Consider the following 19,865-nt stretch of genomic DNA (forward strand, 5'->3'; position numbering starts at 1 on the left):
AGTATCACAGGTCTTGCCTCAGCTCTATTGTATATTTTCTGTAGATCCACTGAGAGACTGTGCAGCATCTTTTTGTGTTCTTGATACTTCTGCATCACTAGAAAGCAAATATCACATCTGTAGTGCTCAGTATGAAATCATCAGACCGTGCTGCATGCTGATTATCACCTCTCTTCATAGCATACCTTGCAGTGGTGTGGCACAGCTGCTTATTGGATGGAATCATACATGGTCACAGTAGTTGAAACGTGCACCGTTATTTTTCCTGTTATCTAAATTCTAGTGAACCACTGAAATAATGACTTCTTGAACTTGGGCCTGAGATAACTGAAGGATTCTTTGTTAAACTGTGGATCGGTTACACTAGTTATGTTTTTGTTTGCATTGAGTGCTCTCTCTGAAACATCCCACAAATGCAGTGAACTGAAAGTAAGTCACAGAAATGTTCAAAGCAACAGTCGCTGTTTGAGAACAGTTGGTTATAAATAAGGTCCCTGTGGTGAATGAGCCGTTTTCTGACATTTAAACCAGCGCTCCCCAATCTTTGTTGCTCCACGGACGGTTTAATGTCAGACAATATTTTCACGGACCGGCCTTTAAAGTGTGGCGGATAAATACAACAAAACAAAAGAGAACAACTGTAGTATTTTGTAAATATAGTAATGAATTCACTGAGTAATTGTGTAACTTTATTAGCAGCGTCCTCCTGAAATGCACCAACAACACTGAGCGTAACATCCTCCTCTCTGCCCCTTAATGCTCTCTGGTCGCTATGGTAACGCGTAAACAGTTCTTTCAAAATAAGAGACACAACTACAACACGGGAAAGACCCAGGGAAACGGTGTTAACGATAAAAACCCTGAAAACCATCAACTTCACACCCGAGCCTCAACTCTCGCGGCCCGGTACCGGTCCGTGGGGACCGCTGATTTAAACCGAGCATCCGCTGTATTACGAATATATGACAGATTCTTGTTCCAGGCAAAAGCTTTTATGTATTTGTCGTTAATTTAATAATTTGTAATGAACTGTAGGGCTGTTGTTTTGTTTGACACGAGCCCACACCGGGACGTCCCCGGATAGAGTCCCGCTGCGGCTGTTCTGAATGAATACTCCGATAAAGGCCCAACGATCATACTGTGAAATGATTAAATGACGGATCATATCGACAGGACGGTTTATAACAAACCAGCTTTGAAGCAAACCGCTCGCTGTGATGAGACTTCTTCAACCGGAAGTGTCCCAATTTGTTCACGTACTGGTGTCGCCATTTTCAAAACAGTTGAGCTTTATTGCGCACAGCAGAATTGTTCAGCAGAGACGTTTAAATAAAGACTCGGATTGAATAATTGAAGGTACAGCCCTTAGTGAACGCTGCGTGCTGGGTGATCGTCTGCGGTTTATTATACTGGGAGCGCGCTTCACTAATATTACAGTAACTAGTTACCTTCTCTGGATTACATTAGCAACCTTAGCTAAGGCTACAGCTGGATAGCTAGTTACATTGTGGTAAATACAGGTTTAAGAAGACTGAACTTTAGTTGCTGATAAAACGTAGAGCAGTTGTTTGATGACACAATAAAGACACCACGCGTTACCGTGTCCGTCATTACGTGGTGCTTTTAAGACACTAGATTATGTTGTAATAAAAAAACATTAGCTTTTTACACACTGGTCAAATAAACTGTGCACCTCTGTGTGAGCTTTTCTCATCCCCGTATTACTTCAGCATGTTGCCAATGCACAGAGTGAGTACGTTATAAACGTAGTGTTAGTAAAAAGTTCCGATAATGATGCGAGCCTGATTGTGTGTTTGAACATGAAATGATTAGAGCTGTGGTTGGTGCAGTCGCCCTGAAACCTCCAACATGATGGAGCTACCCAACTACAGCAGCCAGCTGATGCAGCAGCTGTGGGCCTTGAGGAAGGAGGACCACTTCTGCGACTGCACCATCTTGGTGGGAGAGGGTCGTCATCGCGCACATAAACTGGTGCTGGCTGCCTCCAGCATGCTTTTCAGGTAGACCGTGATGACAGGTGACTCTTCTAAAGTCATATATTTGGACGTTGTTAATCTAAATAATCTCAGCAGAGATCATTTTGAGCCAAACTCAAGTCATGAAGTTTTAGTTTTGCTTTTTGTCAGCTGGACAAAAATGTTGTATTTATTGAGGAATGTGAAATATAACACGTGAGTAAAGTTTCTGACCAGGTGTTACAGATGTTATGTACTCCTTTTGTTTGCTCCCATCAGCACGGTGTAAAGCTGGCTGCTGCAGTCACTGTTCACTTTTATTAAACGGGAGCTTTAAAACAGAACGGTGTTGTCTTCGTCAGGTCTCTCCTGGATGGCTCCGACACCATCTCCATCGACACAGCTGTGGTTTCCTCGCAGGAGTTTGGCTGCCTCCTGGACATGGTCTACACTGGGAAGCTGCCTCCAGGCAAACACAATGTCAGTCGCATAGTCTCCGCTGCAGACAGCCTGCAGATGTATGACGTGGCTGTTGGCTTTAAGCAAGTCCTCACCAGCCTGGTGAACCAGAAGCCCCCAGTATCAGTGAGCTCTGCTCATGTGCCAAACCTCACCGTGACCAACAAAGCCCCGGATATGAACCCTGAAGGCTCAGCCTCGCCCAGCAAGCACAACCTGACTTCAGACCAGGCGGAGGTGACGGAAGAGCTGAAAAAAGAATCGTTTGAGCATGACAGCGATGACGCAGACGAGCCAGCGATTAAAAGGGCCCGCATGGAGCTCCCTGACACATCAGGTCGTTCTTATGTTTAAACCCATAGTTTGGGGAATTTAATGGCGGGAGTTAAAAGAAGGAATAATTCAAATCACACCTTTACTGGAAATAGTCTAAAACAAGCGTGGGCAACTCCAGGCGTTGAGGGCCTGCAGGTGGTAGATGTGTGCTTGATCCAGCACAGCTGATTTAAAGGCTAAATGACCTCCTCAACATGTCCTGAAGTTCTCCAGAGGCCTGGTAATGAACTCATCATGTGATTCAGGTGTGCTGACCCAGGGTGAGATCTAAAACCTGCAGGACACCGGCCCTCGAGGCCTGGAGTTGGACACGCCTGGTCTAAAATATTCTCCCTATAATAAATATGACATCAACTAGATTTTATTTTCTGTCCACAGGGCCTGAAGACATCAAATCCTCAGAAGGTGCAGACACGTCGGCAGCCAGGCTGTCCAGCGAGCCCGGTCTCCTCGCCGACATGTCGTCTGTTGTGGAACTGCTGAGCCAAGCTGCAGAGAGCCTGACAGAAAGAGAAAGACAGGTACAACAGGGGGCTTCTTCAGTTTGAACTCCATTTAATGCCATCTTCCCTTAGATCACGGCTCGGCTACCTTTCACACCCAAAGAGCCATTTGGACCCGGTTTCATAAAAAAGTGTGTTGTTTATGAAACCCATGAAGTGCTACAGAGAAAACTACATTTTATTCATGTAATAAACACATTTTGAACTCTTAAAATAATAACAAAAAACAAACACAATAAAAAAGCTGAACCTAAATGATCCAAACATAAACTGTCGTGAGCCTCATCCTCATATCGCCCCTGGGCTTTCTGAGCGCAGAGCCTCGACCTGAATCTAAAAATTAAATAGGAAAAAAATGTCACTAAACAATGAAAAATAAATATTTGCATCAGCATAGATATTTATCTTACCTGGTTAATGGGACGTCAGCTCCTGAGCCTCTGAGACCAACGTCTGCAAATCGATACTGTGTGAAGTTCACGCTGTCGTCTGTGAGGCGTAGCTGTTTAACATAGTTCGTATGTGGAACTGAAGACCCACGTTTATGTGTCGGGGATGGCATTCCGTGTTTCAGTTATTCCGGTCTCTCATCATTCCAGTTTTTCTCAACCACAGTGGGCTGCTGATGTGAAGTGTGACGCTTGTTTGAGCGATGAAAAATAATCAAATATAATTTTATTTTAATAGTTCAAGATCACAGTAATCTTCCAGTTTAGAACTACAATTTTAAAAAAGAACTAACACTAATAAAATTCACTTCAGTGAAATACTTGTAATTTATTGTCCCGAGCTACACGGAGCCGCACGTGGCTCCAGAGCCGCGGGTTGAGAACCCCTCCTTTACATAGTCCTTGTATTTGCAGCATGTACCTGTTTCAACTGTAATACGCACGTTGTTTAACATGTTTGTATCTTGTAGACTTTGTTGTAATCTTTTAAATGAGTCCTGAACGATAGCTCTCCAGGCTGTCCTCCTTTGGACTCTGGCTGCTTCTTCACTGATGCTGAATCAGTGTTAGCAGTCACTCAAACATAAACCAAAGCACTGAACTCCAGGGATGAAGCTCAGTTGTGGCAGACAACAACAATGAAAGTGTATCTTTAGGTAGTAGATGCAAAAGCACATATTTGTTCCCATTTCGTTTTTGACGCGTCTCACCGTGTGGAGAACCAGCACACTTGCTGTGCAGCTGTTCAAACCTTATGCTGCTGCTTGTTGTCTGCGTGTCAGCACGATGCTCCTGGCTGTCAGCTGCAGCTCTGTTTCACACCCACAGTCCCAGCATCCCGAGCCTGTCTGACCGCACCACCTCATGGTCAGCGTACTGTGACCACACAACTCATTTAGAGCTAAACCTGTCCTGTGATGACTCAGTGTGTGTAGCTTTGCTCTCATTTTACTCGGGCTTGGACCTCCATCCCAATCCCAACACCCCTGTGCTTTCCTGCTAAACAGCAGTTCAAAGGAAGAAAATCCCACAGAGGCCTGGGGCACCTTCCACAGTGAGCATGGATTCAGTGTGGGCGTGGGTGTGGTACGGCTCCATTAATGTGGGGTGGCTGTAGCTCGAGGGCGCCATCTACTGACTGAAAGGTTGCTCCACAGTCTACCGAGGTATCCTTGGGAAGACGCTGAGCCCCACGTTACTGTGTGTAAACGCTTGTATGTGTGAGGCATGTTGTCCCACAGTCACAGAGACTGCTCTGATGGACTGCAGCAGTAATGCTAAGCAGAGTGACAGCTCATGAACACTGCAGATCAGGTAGCATGTGGACATTTACTAAATGTTCAGTTATATCAAAGCAGGAATTTCATTTTGTTTGCACTTTGTGCTCTTTCAGGTTGTGTGTCAGTGCTGTGAGGAGGCTGATCCCAGCTCCGTGTTGGAGAAGCTGATGAGTAAAGTGAAAGAGGGTCAGATGGGAGAGGAGGGGCTTATCAAGCTGCTACGCACAGTCAAGCAGAGCGCTTCATCCTCCTATCCCACACAGCTGCTCCCTCTGCTGGAGGAGCTGGAGAGGAGCATGCGGCAGCCCGATGACAGCCAAACTGGAGGTAAAGACGAGCACTCGAGCACTGGGAGTAACATGAAAGAGAATGTGGTGGTGTCAGTGTAGTTCTGTCTTCATTAAGGACCGGTTGGTATTCATATACATATCTGTGTCCGTCCAACAGATCGACAGGATGTGATAGAGTGTGATAGGAAGCTTTTTTAGTGGATGTCTCTGCGTATTTTGAGTGTGTTGTCCATGTTTGCAGCTGACTCAGAGCAGAAGAACAGAAGTGAAGATCGTGTCCAGGAAGAAGTGGAAGATGAAAACAGTGACGAGGTGGAGAACAAGGAGGAGCAGAAAGATGCAGCTGTAGCAACAGAGTGTTCCCCTCCCTGCTCCTCTCCTCCCTCCTGTCACTCCAAACCTTACTGCTGTCACTGGTGTAAGAAGAGTTTTGATTACAAGTGTCGAATGCTAGCTCACATGAAGCGCTGCTCCCTGTCCCAGGAGTGTGGGCAGCAGTGTCCCGAGTGTCCTGAGAAGCTGTCTAAGCGGGCCCTGCAGCGCCACCGGGCCGAGGCTCACCGCAGTGCCGCTCGGGTCAAGAAGAAGGTGGCCTGTGACCTCTGCGGCCGCACCTTCGCCCACCCGTCGGGTAAAGTCACGTGACATTAAAGCTTTACTGAACAGGCAAGATTATTGATGTGATCAGTGTCTGTGCCCAACTCTGCACTGGAGCAAACAGCGTGCTAAATCCATCTCACATGTTCCTGCCACCGCACAGCTGAAGCTGTTCTCAGGCTGAGATGTGAGGGCTTTATCTACAGTGCCAATGTTGGTGATGATCAGAGCAGAGTAGGAACCAACGATAAAGTACTGACTTGTTTCTTATTATGGCTTCTGGTTTCAGCGTTTACTGTACAGAAGCGTCAGAAACAGTAAAACTACCTGAATTAGCAGGCAAATATGAATGTAGGTGAATTACCAGCAGACTGCTTTGCAAACACGAGGCTGCTGGTTTAATTCCAGTCAGAGATGGAAGCTAAGCGCTGTGAGCCAGCACTGCTAACTGCTGCACCACAAACCTCTTTTTCCTGCCCTCCACTGTTTCTTTGGTTGAGTGGAGTATAACTTTGTGTTGTGCTGCTTTACATTTGATGTTGGTTTTAGACTACAGGCTGTACATTGGGAAATCTCAAAAGGACTTAAAACAGGTCATTTTACCACCAAACAAACCTTCTAAGGCAGGAACACTGTACCTGACAGATGTGTGGTTTCCCCGCTGTGCACTCGCCTCTGGTCAACACAGCTGCAGTGCGTACAGCGTAGGCAGCAAACATGTCCGCTGTTTCCCTGGTATGACAATGCAACATGAACTCTGAGCTCAGTTCAGCTTGGTGCCAAATCCTGAGTGCAGTACAGCCATCGTTTCACTTTGTTCCATTTAATGAGTATTTCTCATTTCTTAGGTATGATTTACCACAAGCGCACTGAGCACTTTGAAGAGAAGCCGTTTGCTTGTGATGAATGCGGCGCCAAGTTTGGTGCAAACTCATCTCTGAAGAATCACATGAGGCTGCACACAGGGGAGAAACCCTACCACTGCAAACACTGTGACATGAGTTTCAGCGTGGCTGCTGCACTTGCATACCACACCAAAAAGAGACACTCTGAGGGTAAGACACACACACACACACACACCTGTGGGGTTGTGTGATATACAAATGGTGATATGTGTCTTTCACGTGTAACATCTTGTCACTGATATGAGAACAAAACAAAGATTCAACATCCAGGACAAACCAGAGAGATAAAGTCTCGAGACTTCAAACCCACAGAGTTATGATGCTGTCTGACACAAACACACAGGAGCGTCGTGTGTGGTTATTACCTGACACTGTGTGTGTGTGTGTGTGCCAGTCGATCGCTGTCTGTTATACACTCCTTGGTCTGAGTCTGCTGAATCCACCAATCAGGAGCTTGTATCTGCTTCCTTAGGCCCTTGTTATGCTCACGTGTGGCGTGATGATTTTCACATGACGTCCTGTGTCATGGTGGCGCGTCAGACGTACGTCGCAGCTGGGTTGAGGACACGAGCGTACGATTTTTTTGAAGCACAGAGACACACAGAGGTCTGTGCGACTGAGCTGTGGGCAACAAAACACAACAGCACAGCCAAACTGGGCAGTTTCCAGTTTGGCTGTGCTGTTGTGTATTTTTTTACCCACCTTTAAGACCTTTGGGTATCACTGCATCTGTGTGATGACGGTGCAGCGGTGAGCCAATCAGAGGGTCTACTGGCACCTCCAGGCTGTTTGCTCTGCAACACCCAGAAACCACCAGGATGCACTTATTCATGATTGACGGTCATCTGTGTGATCATCTGTTCCTGATGATGCAGTATTTCTATCATGCATCATGAACAGACAGCATTTGTGTGCTTCTTTGATTTTCCAGGGAAGATGTATGTGTGCCAGTACTGCAAGGCTGTCTTTGCCCAGTCCATAGAGCTGACGCGTCACGTGCGAACACACACGGGAGACCGGCCCTATGTATGCCGAGAGTGCGGCAAAGGCTACAGCCAGGCCAGCGGACTCACTGTGCACCTGCACACCTTCCACCGTAAGAACAGTTTGCTTTTTATTCTGAGTAAAAATACCAAGTTTGAAAAAGTCTAAAAATTATCTGTATCTGCATTTACATACCGGCTTCTTTTAAAATATGAAGGATTGCCACTGATGAACCATGAATGAAGCTGTTTTTGGGTTGGGGGGCACTTTTCATTTAACAGCCGTGTGGTCAAAGGCTGAACTTGAAGTTTTCCTGTAGCGGCTTCAGGCCAACGTGATTAATAATAGAACTTTATTGAAGGTGAGAGACTGCACCTGTACGTGCCAGCTGAATATAACAGGCACGTCAGACGTACGCTGTTGTTGTGGCTTCAGTCTTGCAGACGGCCTTTCTGGTCCTGCCAGTGGGTCACATCTCACCAAAGGGTCTGTTTTTTGGTGCACAGCAGTAACAGTCTCATATGTACAAATCGTGAATAATGTGAAACATCCTAAAGGTGAAACCCAGTAGAAGCGTCCACATGTGGATCTGATCTGCTGCCTGGGTCTTGACAAATCACCATCATCATCACCCTGCAGCCGTGTTTCCCGACCTGTTGGAGCACGGCGCACCTATGTGCCGCGCTCCAACAGGTCGGGAAACACTGGTCTACAGGATAAATTCAGGGTGGCTGTCTAGCTGGAGCCCGATTTAAACTTGTGCCAGTTATCAGAACACATCATGAAGAGGTTGCACCAAGGTTCAGTTTCCTTTCTTACTGGGAGCAATGGGATTGTTCAGGAAATACCCCAAACATTAGTAACCAGTGAGGGCTTCATCAGTATGTAACACAACCAAACAGGTGTTCGCACAGGTTTCAGTGACTGTGTGTTTGCTGCTGTGTCAGACCTGTCAGAGCCCCACGACTGTCAGAAGTGCTGTCTCAGCTTCTCGTCGCTGGAGGAGCATCGGCAGCACATCCAGGAGTTTCACCCAAAGGAGTTCCACAAGTGTCCCACCTGCAGTAAGCTGTTTACGAGCGCCGCCCTCCTGGACAAACACAAGCCCACGCACACTGGGACAAAACCCTTCAGCTGTGACCTCTGCAACAAGTCATACCAGGTACACCGAGCCAGTTGGATGTAGCCACCGTGACGGCTCCATGTTTGTAGTCTTAGCTGCGTCACCAGATGACAACACACTGCACTGAACACTGTGAAACGCTGTTGTATGGAATACTGGTGCAAGACGTGCAGTGCAACTGTTTGCTTTGCTAAACGCTCCATCATTTGTTCTTTTTATCATGTGGTTCAGACATAAACGCCGAGAGTGGCCGTCTCCTCACTCCTCCACACAAGTGAGCAGTCAGTGCAGTGCCTGTACTGGAACTGGACAGCTGGGTGAAGACTGGCAGGCACAGCGTTTTACCCAAACCTGAAACATGTTTGAGCCAGAATAGATCAGTCAGATAAACATATAAGAAAACAAAAGTGGAGCACAAACGTGCTGGGTGACCTGTGTCACACAGCAAACAACAAATATTTCCAGGGAATTAAAGGCAGAGGTAGCAGCTACTTCCTGTGTTGGCCTGTCAATCAATGCATGGCTTCACCCAGCGTGTGTTAGGATGTGTGGCTGAGGATGGACGTGCAGTGTGTTGGATTCATGTTTCAGCTGTGGAGGCCCCTTAGGCCCACACAGGACAGTATTGGGCAACTTGTGACTGCACAACTAAACACACACATTCATTTGTCATCTGTCTTCACATGTATTCATACATATACATATATTCTACAGAGTATTTGACATCTTTCAACCTGTCTTTTGCCATAGCAACTGTCAGGACTGTGGTACCATAACAGGACTAACCACCCCGATGTGTTTGCCAACCACACCCGGCAGCTCAAGAACCTGCTCCAGTGTGATGTCTGCTTCAAGTTCTTCCCTAGTTCCGTCAGTTTGGCCAAACACCAGGCTGCTGAGCACCAAGGTGAGCACAGGCCCCACACAGGCCCCACACAGGCCCCACACAGGCCCCACACAACCAGCAGTCCTGTGACAGAGCCGCGCTGTCCTTCACTGGAGGTCCAACAAAAACAGAATCTGTCTTTAATTCAAACACGAAATAATAATAATCATAATCATCTCTGTGTTTGCAAAAGATGACACAGACAATATTAAGCTGTCTGCATGTACTGTGAGTTATTTTTCTCCCACACTCTGGGAGGGGGGAATTAATGATGCATTCACAACCAGAACATTTTCTCTGTTTTCTCCACTACACATGCAGAGTGTTTTAAACTCCCCACACACCACAGAACACAGTAAATACACCAGCTGTGACACCTGTGACTGTTCCACGCATAGACTCTTGTTTCTGTAACTTGAGCTTAAGCACACAGAGCACCTTTGTCATTGCTGTGACCTTCAGTTTGTTAAAGCTCAGTGTTGCCCACACAGAGACCGTCACATACAGTCACTGTGAAAAACCTCTGTGTGCACCTGATGGTTGAAACAACACACTTCAGAATATAATGGTCGAATGAATGAGTGTACCAGTGCGATTTTAGGCCCTCTATGGTTGAATAAACACTTGTTTGTGGAGGTTAATCAAACCTATGGTGTACTGTGATATGGCCAAAGAAATATTGTGGTATCAGTATCGCCCAGGCTCCAGGCTCCAGGCTCGGGCTCCAGGCCCCTGGGACTTGGATAAGTGGATGGTTGGGATTTCTTGTGGTCTTGTTCTGTGTTAGATCTTAAGTGTTGTGGAGAGGTTGGTTTAATGTGCTGTTTTCACTGATCCTGAGTGTCTGTCCTCCAGGCTCTGTGGCTGTGCTGGGTGGAGATGAGGACATGCAGGAGAACATCTGCACGCAGCATATCAGCAGTGAGGCATTCGGGTGCTCCCTCTGCTCCACGCTCTGCTCCTCTCAGCTTAAGCTGCAGGAGCACCTGCTCTCCTGCCATGTGGAGACACAGCAAGAGCAGGAGAGCCGGGAGGAAGAGCAGGCCTCCACCTCCTACACGGTAATAAGCACATCACACAGAAGTACAGATGTAGATGAAATCATAATAATATCCAGGAGGTGACACTTTCCTGACAGCATGTGGTGTGAAATGTTTCCTGTATTTGTCGAGCTTAATCTTTGAGGCTCATCAGGATGATGATGGAGTAGTTTGTTCAGCTTAGGTGCATCCTGAGAGAATTTGCAGCATTTATATTTCAAACCAAGCTGAATCAGCGTATCTGACCAATCACATCACTGCATTTGGCAACCAGTGAGATGGAAACAGTCAAAAAATGCTGTTTTACCTCAGACACACAGCGAGGCGCTGCTCCGGACCCATGATGTCACTGCTTCCTCAGGTGTGGTCCCAACTTTATTAGCACTGCATCCTGAAATACGTATGTAAGCGGCCGTGATACAGCTGTAACTGGATGGGACGGGAGTCTCTTGCCCTTCCTGTGTAGGAACATGAGGACCAGCTGATCGTGGCTTGATGCTGACTTCATGTTTTTCACATCTTTGAGGATGAAGTTTCTGCAGTAAAGACTTCACTGGTTGATAAGGCATCCGTGTGTGCGCTGAAGCTTGTGTACTGTCACACTGCTCCACTGTGCTGTGTATTTGTTTCTAATATTAATAACAGTAACACAAAACCGTGATTTGTGTTATAATTTTGATATGATGCTTTCCATTCACTTCATGTGTTTACTGCACATTGTAACCAGAATGTGCATCAGACCAGTGAAAGTGTTCCCAGAGTAAGCTGCAGCCGAATAACAGTGAAACTGACTGAATGCTTATTAATGAGTACTGAGAGTGCAGCAGTGCTTCAAACCAGGACACCAACAAGAACACAGCAGGGAGTCGGAGCCTTTCCTGGGTGTGTGTGTGAGATGAGCGCTGGTTTGTCACTTACAACTAAAATAAGTCGTGGCTTCACTGAGTGCAGAAAAGCTGGAAACAGTTCATTTAAGCAGTGCAACCTTTACAAAACGTTCCATGTGACTATCTCTGTCTGACTCCACAGGTCATACCAGCCAATCCAACAGGGAGCAGACAGGAAGGGGCGGAGTCTGAGGAGCCAAAGCAGCAGGGAGTTGGTCAGCAGGTGTTTCTAGCTCTGGCAGATGGGCGAGAGGTGAAATCATCATCAGCAGAGCTGGTGGAGGTGAACATGTATGACCTTCTGAACAACTCTGTGGCCTTCATCTGCGAGGACAAACCAGCAGGCTGCGACTCTTAGCTGACATAAAACATCAAATTACACAACACTGGCTGCTGAGCTTGTCTGTCCCAGTCCCAGCTAATGACAGCCCATCATTTTCACAGTCTGCTCACGAGTTACTGACACACTCAGTGGAAGTATATAAGGGTTGTGTTGTTTTCAAGTCAGCACTGCATAAAGACATGAGAGCAGTGATGTTCCCTGCTCTGTCTGCGGCTCTCAGCACTGAGCTCACTACATATACAGGTTTACATTGTCCTTAAACATTAGGAACATTTGTTAGACACTGACTCCACACGTGGGACTAAATCACTAAACCGTGAAAGTTTATGGTCACTGTGGGCTGGTATCTGTGGACGCTAATAAACATGAAATACTTGATGCTGCTCTGTGGGATGTTTCCTGCTGTTGTAGCTCTAAAACGACTGCATTTAAGATTTCTCACATCAAATAGTTCACACTTGTTTATCCTGTTCAACGGTCAGTATTAGACCACAAACCATCGTTAATTGCAAATAAAGAGACGTGTGGCTTTATTACAGATGTGTTCACTTATTTATTACAGGTTCACAGAAGGAAACAGCTGACAAGGATCAGATAAATACAAACATCCACTGTGGTCAGCTGATAAACAACAACCCTGAGACAAAACAATCCAGCTAGTTCTCCTCAGGACAGTCCAACGAGTCCAGACCGAAGGCTTCGGACCCGGTCTTTCAGCTAGAAATAAATGAAATCCATCTTTTAGGATAGACTGTGCCGGGAAAAGTTCATCTCTAGACTAGATGTGGTATTTGGTTTGTCCTTCACTGAAACTGGAGTTCCCACTAATAGAAGACGAGTCTGTATTTGATGTATTGTGTTGTTGTAGATGCAGTAAGAACAAACTGCCTGCTGTCTAAATCACTTCAATGAGCTTATCTTAAAAAAATTATATTTGCATAAGCCAGTAGCTAACATGGATGAAGAACTTCCTTCTCTCACCCCAACCGGTCCCAGCAGATGGCCCCGCCCCTCCCTGAGCCTGCCGGAGGTTTCTTCCTGTTAAAAGGGAGTTTTTCCTTCCCACTGTCGCCAAAGTGCTTGCTCATAGGGGGTCATATGATTGTTGGGTTTTTCTCTGTATTATTGTAGGCTCTTTGCTTTAAAACATAAAGCACCTTTTAGGCGACTGTTTCTGTGGTTTGGTGCTGTATAAATACAGTTAAACTGTATATCCAATTAACATGTTTAAATAGTTTACATTCATCATCTGGATTATTGCATCTTGAAATATCACAATCTGCTTTTCTAGAAAGCTGAAGATCAACCTTTCTGTGAACTCCGCTGACAGTCTGCCCTGGATCCACCAACAGGGTTTGATGATGGTTGAAGTTAGAACAGCTTCAATTGTTGGTGAATCTATGGTACTGGCTGATAAAAAGATGACCCCCCCAGTCAACTGTAGGACATACTATCAGCCACTTCCATGATCCAGCCTGGAGCAGAGCGCCTGGTGCTGAGCAGATTGGACAGTGTCGGGTTTTTTCTTAGCTGGTTAATACCAGCTGTAAATGTACCTTAAAATCAAATCAGCCTTGTGAATCTGTGGAGAAGTCCACAAGGCCTCTTTAATTCAGGGTGATATCGGTGGAACTTTTGTGTCACAATGTAGCACCTGTAAGAAGTCAGAAGGCAAAAAGTATCATGAATTTTCAGGTTGGTGTATAACCTGGTGCAGCTCCACGTTCTCACACAGTCAACAGTAAATGCTTCATCAGGCTGCACAGTCTCACTGAGCATACACAGTGAACAGCAGTTATTGGAAGAAACTCCACAGATGCAGACACACAAAACCAGTTCAGGTGTGTCCACCAGCTCCACCTGTGGGACTCCAACAGTAGTCGGCAGCCATACTTAAAGACTCGTAATCTGAAGACGTAACGCCAACCCTGTAGTGTTTCACACTGCAGTTCTTCTACAGGCCACTAGATGGCAGCTACTTGTAGCACTCGAGGTATCAATAAAAGGAAAAAGAACCTCTGCCAGAAGCTACGTCCTAAAATCCCTTATTTCAGTTGTCCCGTAGTTTAATAAAAATATAGCTCACCACACCACAGCTGCTAGCTTGCTTGCTAACAGTGATAACTGGTAAAGATATTCCACGCAGTGATAAATTCCACACTTCCAAGGGTGCAAGTTCAAGAAGACCTTTTATTTCTTCATTATTTCTTTTGGACGTCTCTGCCATCTGCTGCTGGTTCCTAGCTGGTCAGCTTCTTGCGGGGTAGATAGGCATTAGTGATCTGGCTCATCACCACCAAGGCAGGGAATAGAGGCAGGATGAGGAAGGCCCACCACGCCACCCCCTTCACCGTGGCCTGGAACCAGTCAGTGAACATGGCAGACATCACTGTCACTGTGGAAAACAGGTAGACCACCAGGCCGCAGGTGGCATGGTACAGCTTCAGTCTGGACGAGGGGCAGGAGAGACGCAGCAGCTTAGGGAAAATCACAGCGATGCCGCAGGCCGTTTGGAGCACAGTGGCGCTCAGCGTACACATACCCAGCAGGCTGTGCCAGGAGGCCAGGTGTGGCAGCTCTGACACATTCCTGCTGGCCACAATGAACCAAAGTCCAGTGGCTGCAGCGATCAGGACCAGAGCCTGACAGAACCAGTGGAGACGGACTTTACTCTTCCATGATTTGAAGCAGAAGGGAGATCCCTCTGCTGAGAACAGCAGGATACCTTCGGTCATGCACAGGCAGTACTGCAGTGAGAGGAAACAGAGATGTTAGTAAAGGGGCTTATATGGTGTTTTAGTGGTGATACAGATCCAGTCATGAAAACTCAACAAGCGACTAATGAGATGTAGAGTTGTGGGAATTTATTCTAACGCCGGTTGGGTAGTTTTCTGTCTAATGCACATCAAGCTTTTCCCAGTTGATTCAAGGAGACAAAGCGTGTGCTGAATACACGAGTGACATCTAATGTGATTGTGAATAAGAAACTAATACAGCAAAGCGCAGCATCAGCATATTATGGGATGGGCCTGTAAGACTGTTGGTGGAAGTGGATGATTATAGTTCACTCATCATTTGGCTACAGAAAGATGTAGCAGGATGAATAATGAAGTCTATATTCTCAGACATATGGACAATAACCCAAAGCATTATCCAAGACTTTCTCAAGGCAAAGAAACAGGACATTGTTCAACTGCCAGTCACCTGATCACAACCAGTTCAGCTACAGGAGACTAAACTAAAGGTCGACAGAGCCACAAACAAAGCAGCGACTCCCAGCAGAGCAAGAAGGAAACTTTTGCTGATGTTCTACACTCCAACCAGTCACTGACTGCAAAGGATTTTCATCCAGACATCCAGTATTTAGCATTTTACTTCAAATTATTTTAGCCTGTCCAATTACAGTTAAACACTTAATGCATCATTTTTGTAAAATTCATTGAATTAAAAGCTGAAAATCGGCACTTCAGTCACATCTTGATTGTTTGAAATGCATCATGTACAAATGTACAGACATTTTGTACACAGTGTTACTTAAATCACTTTGCAAAAACAGTAATACACAATGTTACAATGCAAAGTGAAGAAATGTGAAATAAATGCTTTCCACCATCTGTAACACAAAGTATTTACAATATAAGGCAGCTACAGGTGACTGCTGATACTCAGGTGACTGGGATTTAACACTACATAGGCTCCAGCCTATGTAGGATTGCACCCCTCCCAGGCACCTGTCACACCAGGGGGGCAACATTCGATCCCGCAGCTGTATATTGAAATAAAGAGGCACAGATCATTAACTTGTTTACAATTCAACTGCAGGATTTATTCTGCACACCAACAGGGGAACAAGTCATTAATCGCCTCTGATAAGAACCAGCAATTCTTTGTAACGTGTGGCATAACAGCTGTCAGCGCATTGTCAAAAGTACAGGAATAACCTTGGCGAATACACATTAACCATCATACATATAGATAACATTGGCTCGCAGTGACCAGGTTGCCTCAGCCTTTGTTCCGGTTACACATACATATCACTTGCATCAAGAAATACAATGTACTGTAACTCACAGCCCATGAATAGCAAATAACTATTCATATACAGCACATGAGTGGCTATGCAAGGATCAATTACAGCCTTTGCATCCTGTCTTACTTCAACAAGACATATAGAGAACACACAACTGAGAACGTGCATTAGCATCGCTACGGTACTTGAAACTCACTTTCCCCGCTAGTTAGTCCCTTAGCCTAGCATGATCACGTTCACATCACGATCTCATTCAAAACACAACAGTACTTAACTTATAACGGTATACTTTCATTCACGAGTTCACAACAGTCTTATTGCTTCTACTGTGTTACCTATTAGTCATTTTGAGGACTAGTAACCCACCTGTATATTGAAATAAAGAGGCACAGATCATTAACTTGTTTACAATTCAACTGCAGGATTTATTCTGCAGATTTGCCTCCCAGGGGGGTTTATGCTTCTCCTGGCCGCTATGCGCCACCTAGTGGTCTTTTTAAGTAATGCCATGGAAGATGTAAAGTATAATTAGAAAATACTGAATCAACACTGAAAGATATAACAAAGACCAAAATATAACTGGGGTGTTCCCTTTTTTTTCTTTGTTTGAAGACATAAACTGAACTAACATCCCCATAAGTCTTTTTATCTCTTAACTTTTTAACTATTGGTGTAATCCAGAGTTACCAGCCACACATTTCAACTTAACCACATATGTTAACCTATTACACCATCCATAACTTAGCATCACTAAGACGAAGCAGGAGTCCAGTCAAGCTATCAGAGTGACTGAAAGGTAGATAAAGCTGGCTATCGTCAGCATGTAGATTAAAAGAAATTTCTTGTTTTCGCACCCACTGGCAGGAGATACAATGAAAACAGTAGTGGCCCAAGAATAGATCCCTGTGGTACACCCCATGGTAGAGGGGCCACAGACACAGTCTTATCCACCAAAGTGCCAAGGTGGAAGTTCCCACACAATGCTGTAGTCGAGAGATCAGCAGTCAGATCCAACAAAACAAGCAATACATGTTTACCACAGTCCATTGCTAACAAAATGTCATTCATAACCTTTATGAGAGCTGTCTCTGTGCTGTGAAACGGCTTAAAGCCGGACTAAGGAGCTTCTGGAATCGATCAGGTGATCCATCAGCGGATTGTGAACAATCGTTTCCAGGATCTCACTCAGACTTTCTTTATCACTGCATCAGATATATTGTATATATCAGCCATCTCTAAGCGTCTTTTTCTGAGTGTTAACATGCCCTCCTGCCAACCCCTCAAATCTATTATTTACAGTGGAAAGTTGACAGAGACTGGAGGAATGTAGAGGGCTGAAAGCTAGCAGGAAAAGAGGAGACCTATTTTTGAGAATACATCTGCATTCATTATTTGAAATATCCCCTTAACCAGCTTAGAAAGCCATGTGAGTGAAGAGCCACAGCTGAGCATTTACTCCAGCGTGTCATTAGAAAGGAAAGACATGGCCATCAGCTGAGAGCAGTTGTGGGTGAGAGGAGGGAGACGAGTGTCTGTGTTTGTGTGAGGACTGTAAACTTACAGCGACAGACATACACATCGGATGCCAAGAGAACAGACCTGGAGAGACAAACAGCAGATTAATGAGACAATCTGACCGCGTGCTGGAGCAACAGCAGCAAACTATCTGCCCGTACAGTAATCAGGAAAACCTAAACTTACCCACTCAAGGACACGGACTGTGATGCTGGGTCTAATCTGCACTTGTTTATATGTTTATCATCAGAAACTCAATCATTTTGTTTACTGGAAGAAAATCATGATTATATTTATTTTACTACTAGATTAATCAGTAAAGAAGCCCACACAGCTCTGTGATCATTCACATGAATGACTAAATCAGAACACAAATAACCAAAATCAGTTCCTTATATTTGGCAGGTTTAATGACGGTGATAAAACACTCGTACACAACACTTACTGGTTCCGGGTCTGGACAGCAGGGAGAGGACGAGCGTCAGGCCCAGGCCGGTGACATGAGTCGCTATCACCGCCACTCTCCGCAGCCACACGTACAGCCAGAAGTCCCGCATACCCAGGCCCTCTCCCACCGGGCTGTACTCCACGTCTGACCGCATGCTGCTCGCAGCCTGTCTGGCTACCTGCTCCAGCGCCCGGCGGGAATACGAGATGTGCTGAAGAGAACCGACGAGGAGCCCGTGCTGTCGGGAGGCTGCACGAGCTCCATAGTCGCGCGGTTACAGCGAGGACGAGCCGAGCAGCATCAGAGTCGGTGCTTTGCCCAGGCTCGTGTGTGCGCACAGCATCCCTTCGACGAAATTCATTTTGTTAAGGCCATTTCCGGCTTGACGACGCACACAGAACGGGCGGTGTGATCCCTCCGAGGCTGTAGAAAGTCTGCATACAGTCACGGAGCTGCCAGCAGACACACGCTGGCGGCGCCGGTTCTGCTTCCTGGTTCGACCTTTTCTCGGAGAAACTAGCAGAGGGAGCTGACCCGACCTGTATTTCCTGATTCTCATGATAGTCCGGCCTCGTGTTACAGGTGCAGGGAGAAATACTAAGAACCGTGCATAGGCACAAAGCATAGCCTTTAATTGAGCGAATTTTAAAGTCACTACATATACACAATATGTAAATAGGTGAAAATGATCATTGTAGACTTATCAATTATTAATGCACATTGTTGCAGATCATGTACACCCTGTCAAGGAAACGGCTTTGGCCTCTCTCAGCAGGATAATGCACCCTGCCACAAAGCAACACGTGGTCCAGGACTGGTTTGAGGAGCTGAATCTCCAAATTCCCCATTTCTCAATCCAAACAAGTCCAATCCTCACACGGGTCTTAAAGAATCTGTTGCATCTTGGTTCCAGATACCACAGCACCTTCAGGGGTCTGGTCGACTCAACGGGTCAGGGACCTTTTTGCAGCAAAAGGGTAACAAACATGACATTATGCCTGATCGGTGTAAATGGAAGCAAGCACATTAACATCAGAATTTACATGCATGTTAAATATGTTCCACAGGCCTGTCAAGGTGGCAGTAATTAGACCATTTGTTAAAAAGTCATCAATTTACCATGTTAGCTAATTATAGGCCAATCTTTCTTTCATCTCAAACATTCTTGCAAAAGATGATCACCTGCAGGTTTCAGAACCTATCACAGTTATCATCTTCTTTGGGCTTTGAGAGCAGACCCATCTCTGCTAGACGTCAGTGCAGCGTTCAGTACTGTTACCCATAATACTTTTTTATAGAGTGATGTGCTGTAGGTATACAGGTACTGCACTGCAGTGTTTTGTATCATATCTATCTAATAGACTCCAATTTGTACATGTAAATGGAGAGTCCTCTTCACACACTAAGGTCAATTATGGTGTTCCACAGGGTTCAGTGCTAGGACCAATTCTATTTACATTATACATGCTTCCCTTAGGCAGCATCATTAGAAGACATAGCATACATTTTCACTGCTATGCAGATGACACGCAGCTCTATCTATCCATGAAGCCAGGTAACACACACCAATTAGTTAAACTGCAGGAATGTCCTAAAGACATAAAGACCTGGATGGCCGCTAACTTTCTGCTTCTTAATTCAGATCAAACTGAGGTTATTGTACTCGGCCCTGAAAATCTTAGAAATATGGTATCTAAGCAGATTCTTACTCTGGATGGCATTACCTTGGCCTCCAGTAATGCTGTGAGGAACCTTGGAGTCATTTTTGACCAGGACATGTCCTTCAATGAGCAAAATGCAAATGCACAAAAAAA

At 45.6% G+C, this 19,865-nt stretch overlaps 2 protein-coding genes across 6 annotated transcripts; one reads left to right on the forward strand and one right to left on the reverse strand.

Moving 5' to 3' along the window:
* Positions 1-893: 893 nt before the first annotated feature.
* On the forward strand, positions 894-12,591 carry zbtb40 (zinc finger and BTB domain containing 40). 5 transcript variants are annotated; one of them, XM_005464829.4, is made up of 12 exons: positions 894-1,749; positions 1,851-2,021; positions 2,339-2,772; positions 3,150-3,292; positions 5,117-5,330; positions 5,535-5,924; positions 6,739-6,945; positions 7,727-7,891; positions 8,727-8,941; positions 9,653-9,809; positions 10,644-10,849; positions 11,858-12,591. In XM_005464829.4, exons 2-12 carry the CDS (start codon positions 1,870-1,872, stop codon positions 12,071-12,073), a joined length of 2,499 nt encoding a protein of 832 aa, XP_005464886.1. In that variant the 5' UTR covers positions 894-1,749; positions 1,851-1,869; the 3' UTR covers positions 12,074-12,591. The 5 variants fall into 5 exon arrangements, with proteins under 5 accessions (XP_005464886.1, XP_005464885.1, XP_005464883.1 ...); XM_005464828.4 differs by having other exon boundaries at positions 894-1,356; XM_005464826.4 differs by having other exon boundaries at positions 895-1,749; positions 1,834-2,021.
* A 127-nt stretch (positions 12,592-12,718) lies between these two features.
* cyb561d1 (cytochrome b561 family, member D1) lies at positions 12,719-19,390 on the reverse strand. The gene is made up of 3 exons (XM_003459335.5): positions 18,049-19,390; positions 17,650-17,687; positions 12,719-14,805 (listed from the first exon to the last, which is right to left on the reverse strand). Exons 1-3 carry the CDS (start codon positions 18,203-18,205, stop codon positions 14,299-14,301), a joined length of 702 nt encoding a protein of 233 aa, XP_003459383.1. The 5' UTR covers positions 18,206-19,390; the 3' UTR covers positions 12,719-14,298.
* Positions 19,391-19,865: the final 475 nt, after the last annotated feature.

This window comes from Oreochromis niloticus, linkage group LG5 (assembly GCF_001858045.2).
Source record: "Oreochromis niloticus isolate F11D_XX linkage group LG5, O_niloticus_UMD_NMBU, whole genome shotgun sequence".
In the NCBI taxonomy this organism is placed as follows: domain Eukaryota; kingdom Metazoa; phylum Chordata; class Actinopteri; order Cichliformes; family Cichlidae; genus Oreochromis; species Oreochromis niloticus.

Coding starts and splice junctions, on each gene's coding strand:
- cyb561d1 (XM_003459335.5), bottom strand. CDS start 18,205: ATGCGGTCAGACGTGGAGTACAGCCCGGTGGGAGAGGGCCTGGGTATG. Junction 17,688..18,048: donor GCTGTCCAGACCCGGAACCA/GTAAGTGTTGTG, acceptor TTGTCTCTCCAG/GTCTGTTCTCTTGGCATCCG. Junction 14,806..17,649: donor CGATGTGTATGTCTGTCGCT/GTAAGTTTACAG, acceptor CTCTCACTGCAG/TACTGCCTGTGCATGACCGA.
- zbtb40 (XM_005464826.4), top strand. Junction 5,331..5,534: donor CGATGACAGCCAAACTGGAG/GTAAAGACGAGC, acceptor CCATGTTTGCAG/CTGACTCAGAGCAGAAGAAC. Junction 10,850..11,857: donor AGGCCTCCACCTCCTACACG/GTAATAAGCACA, acceptor CTGACTCCACAG/GTCATACCAGCCAATCCAAC.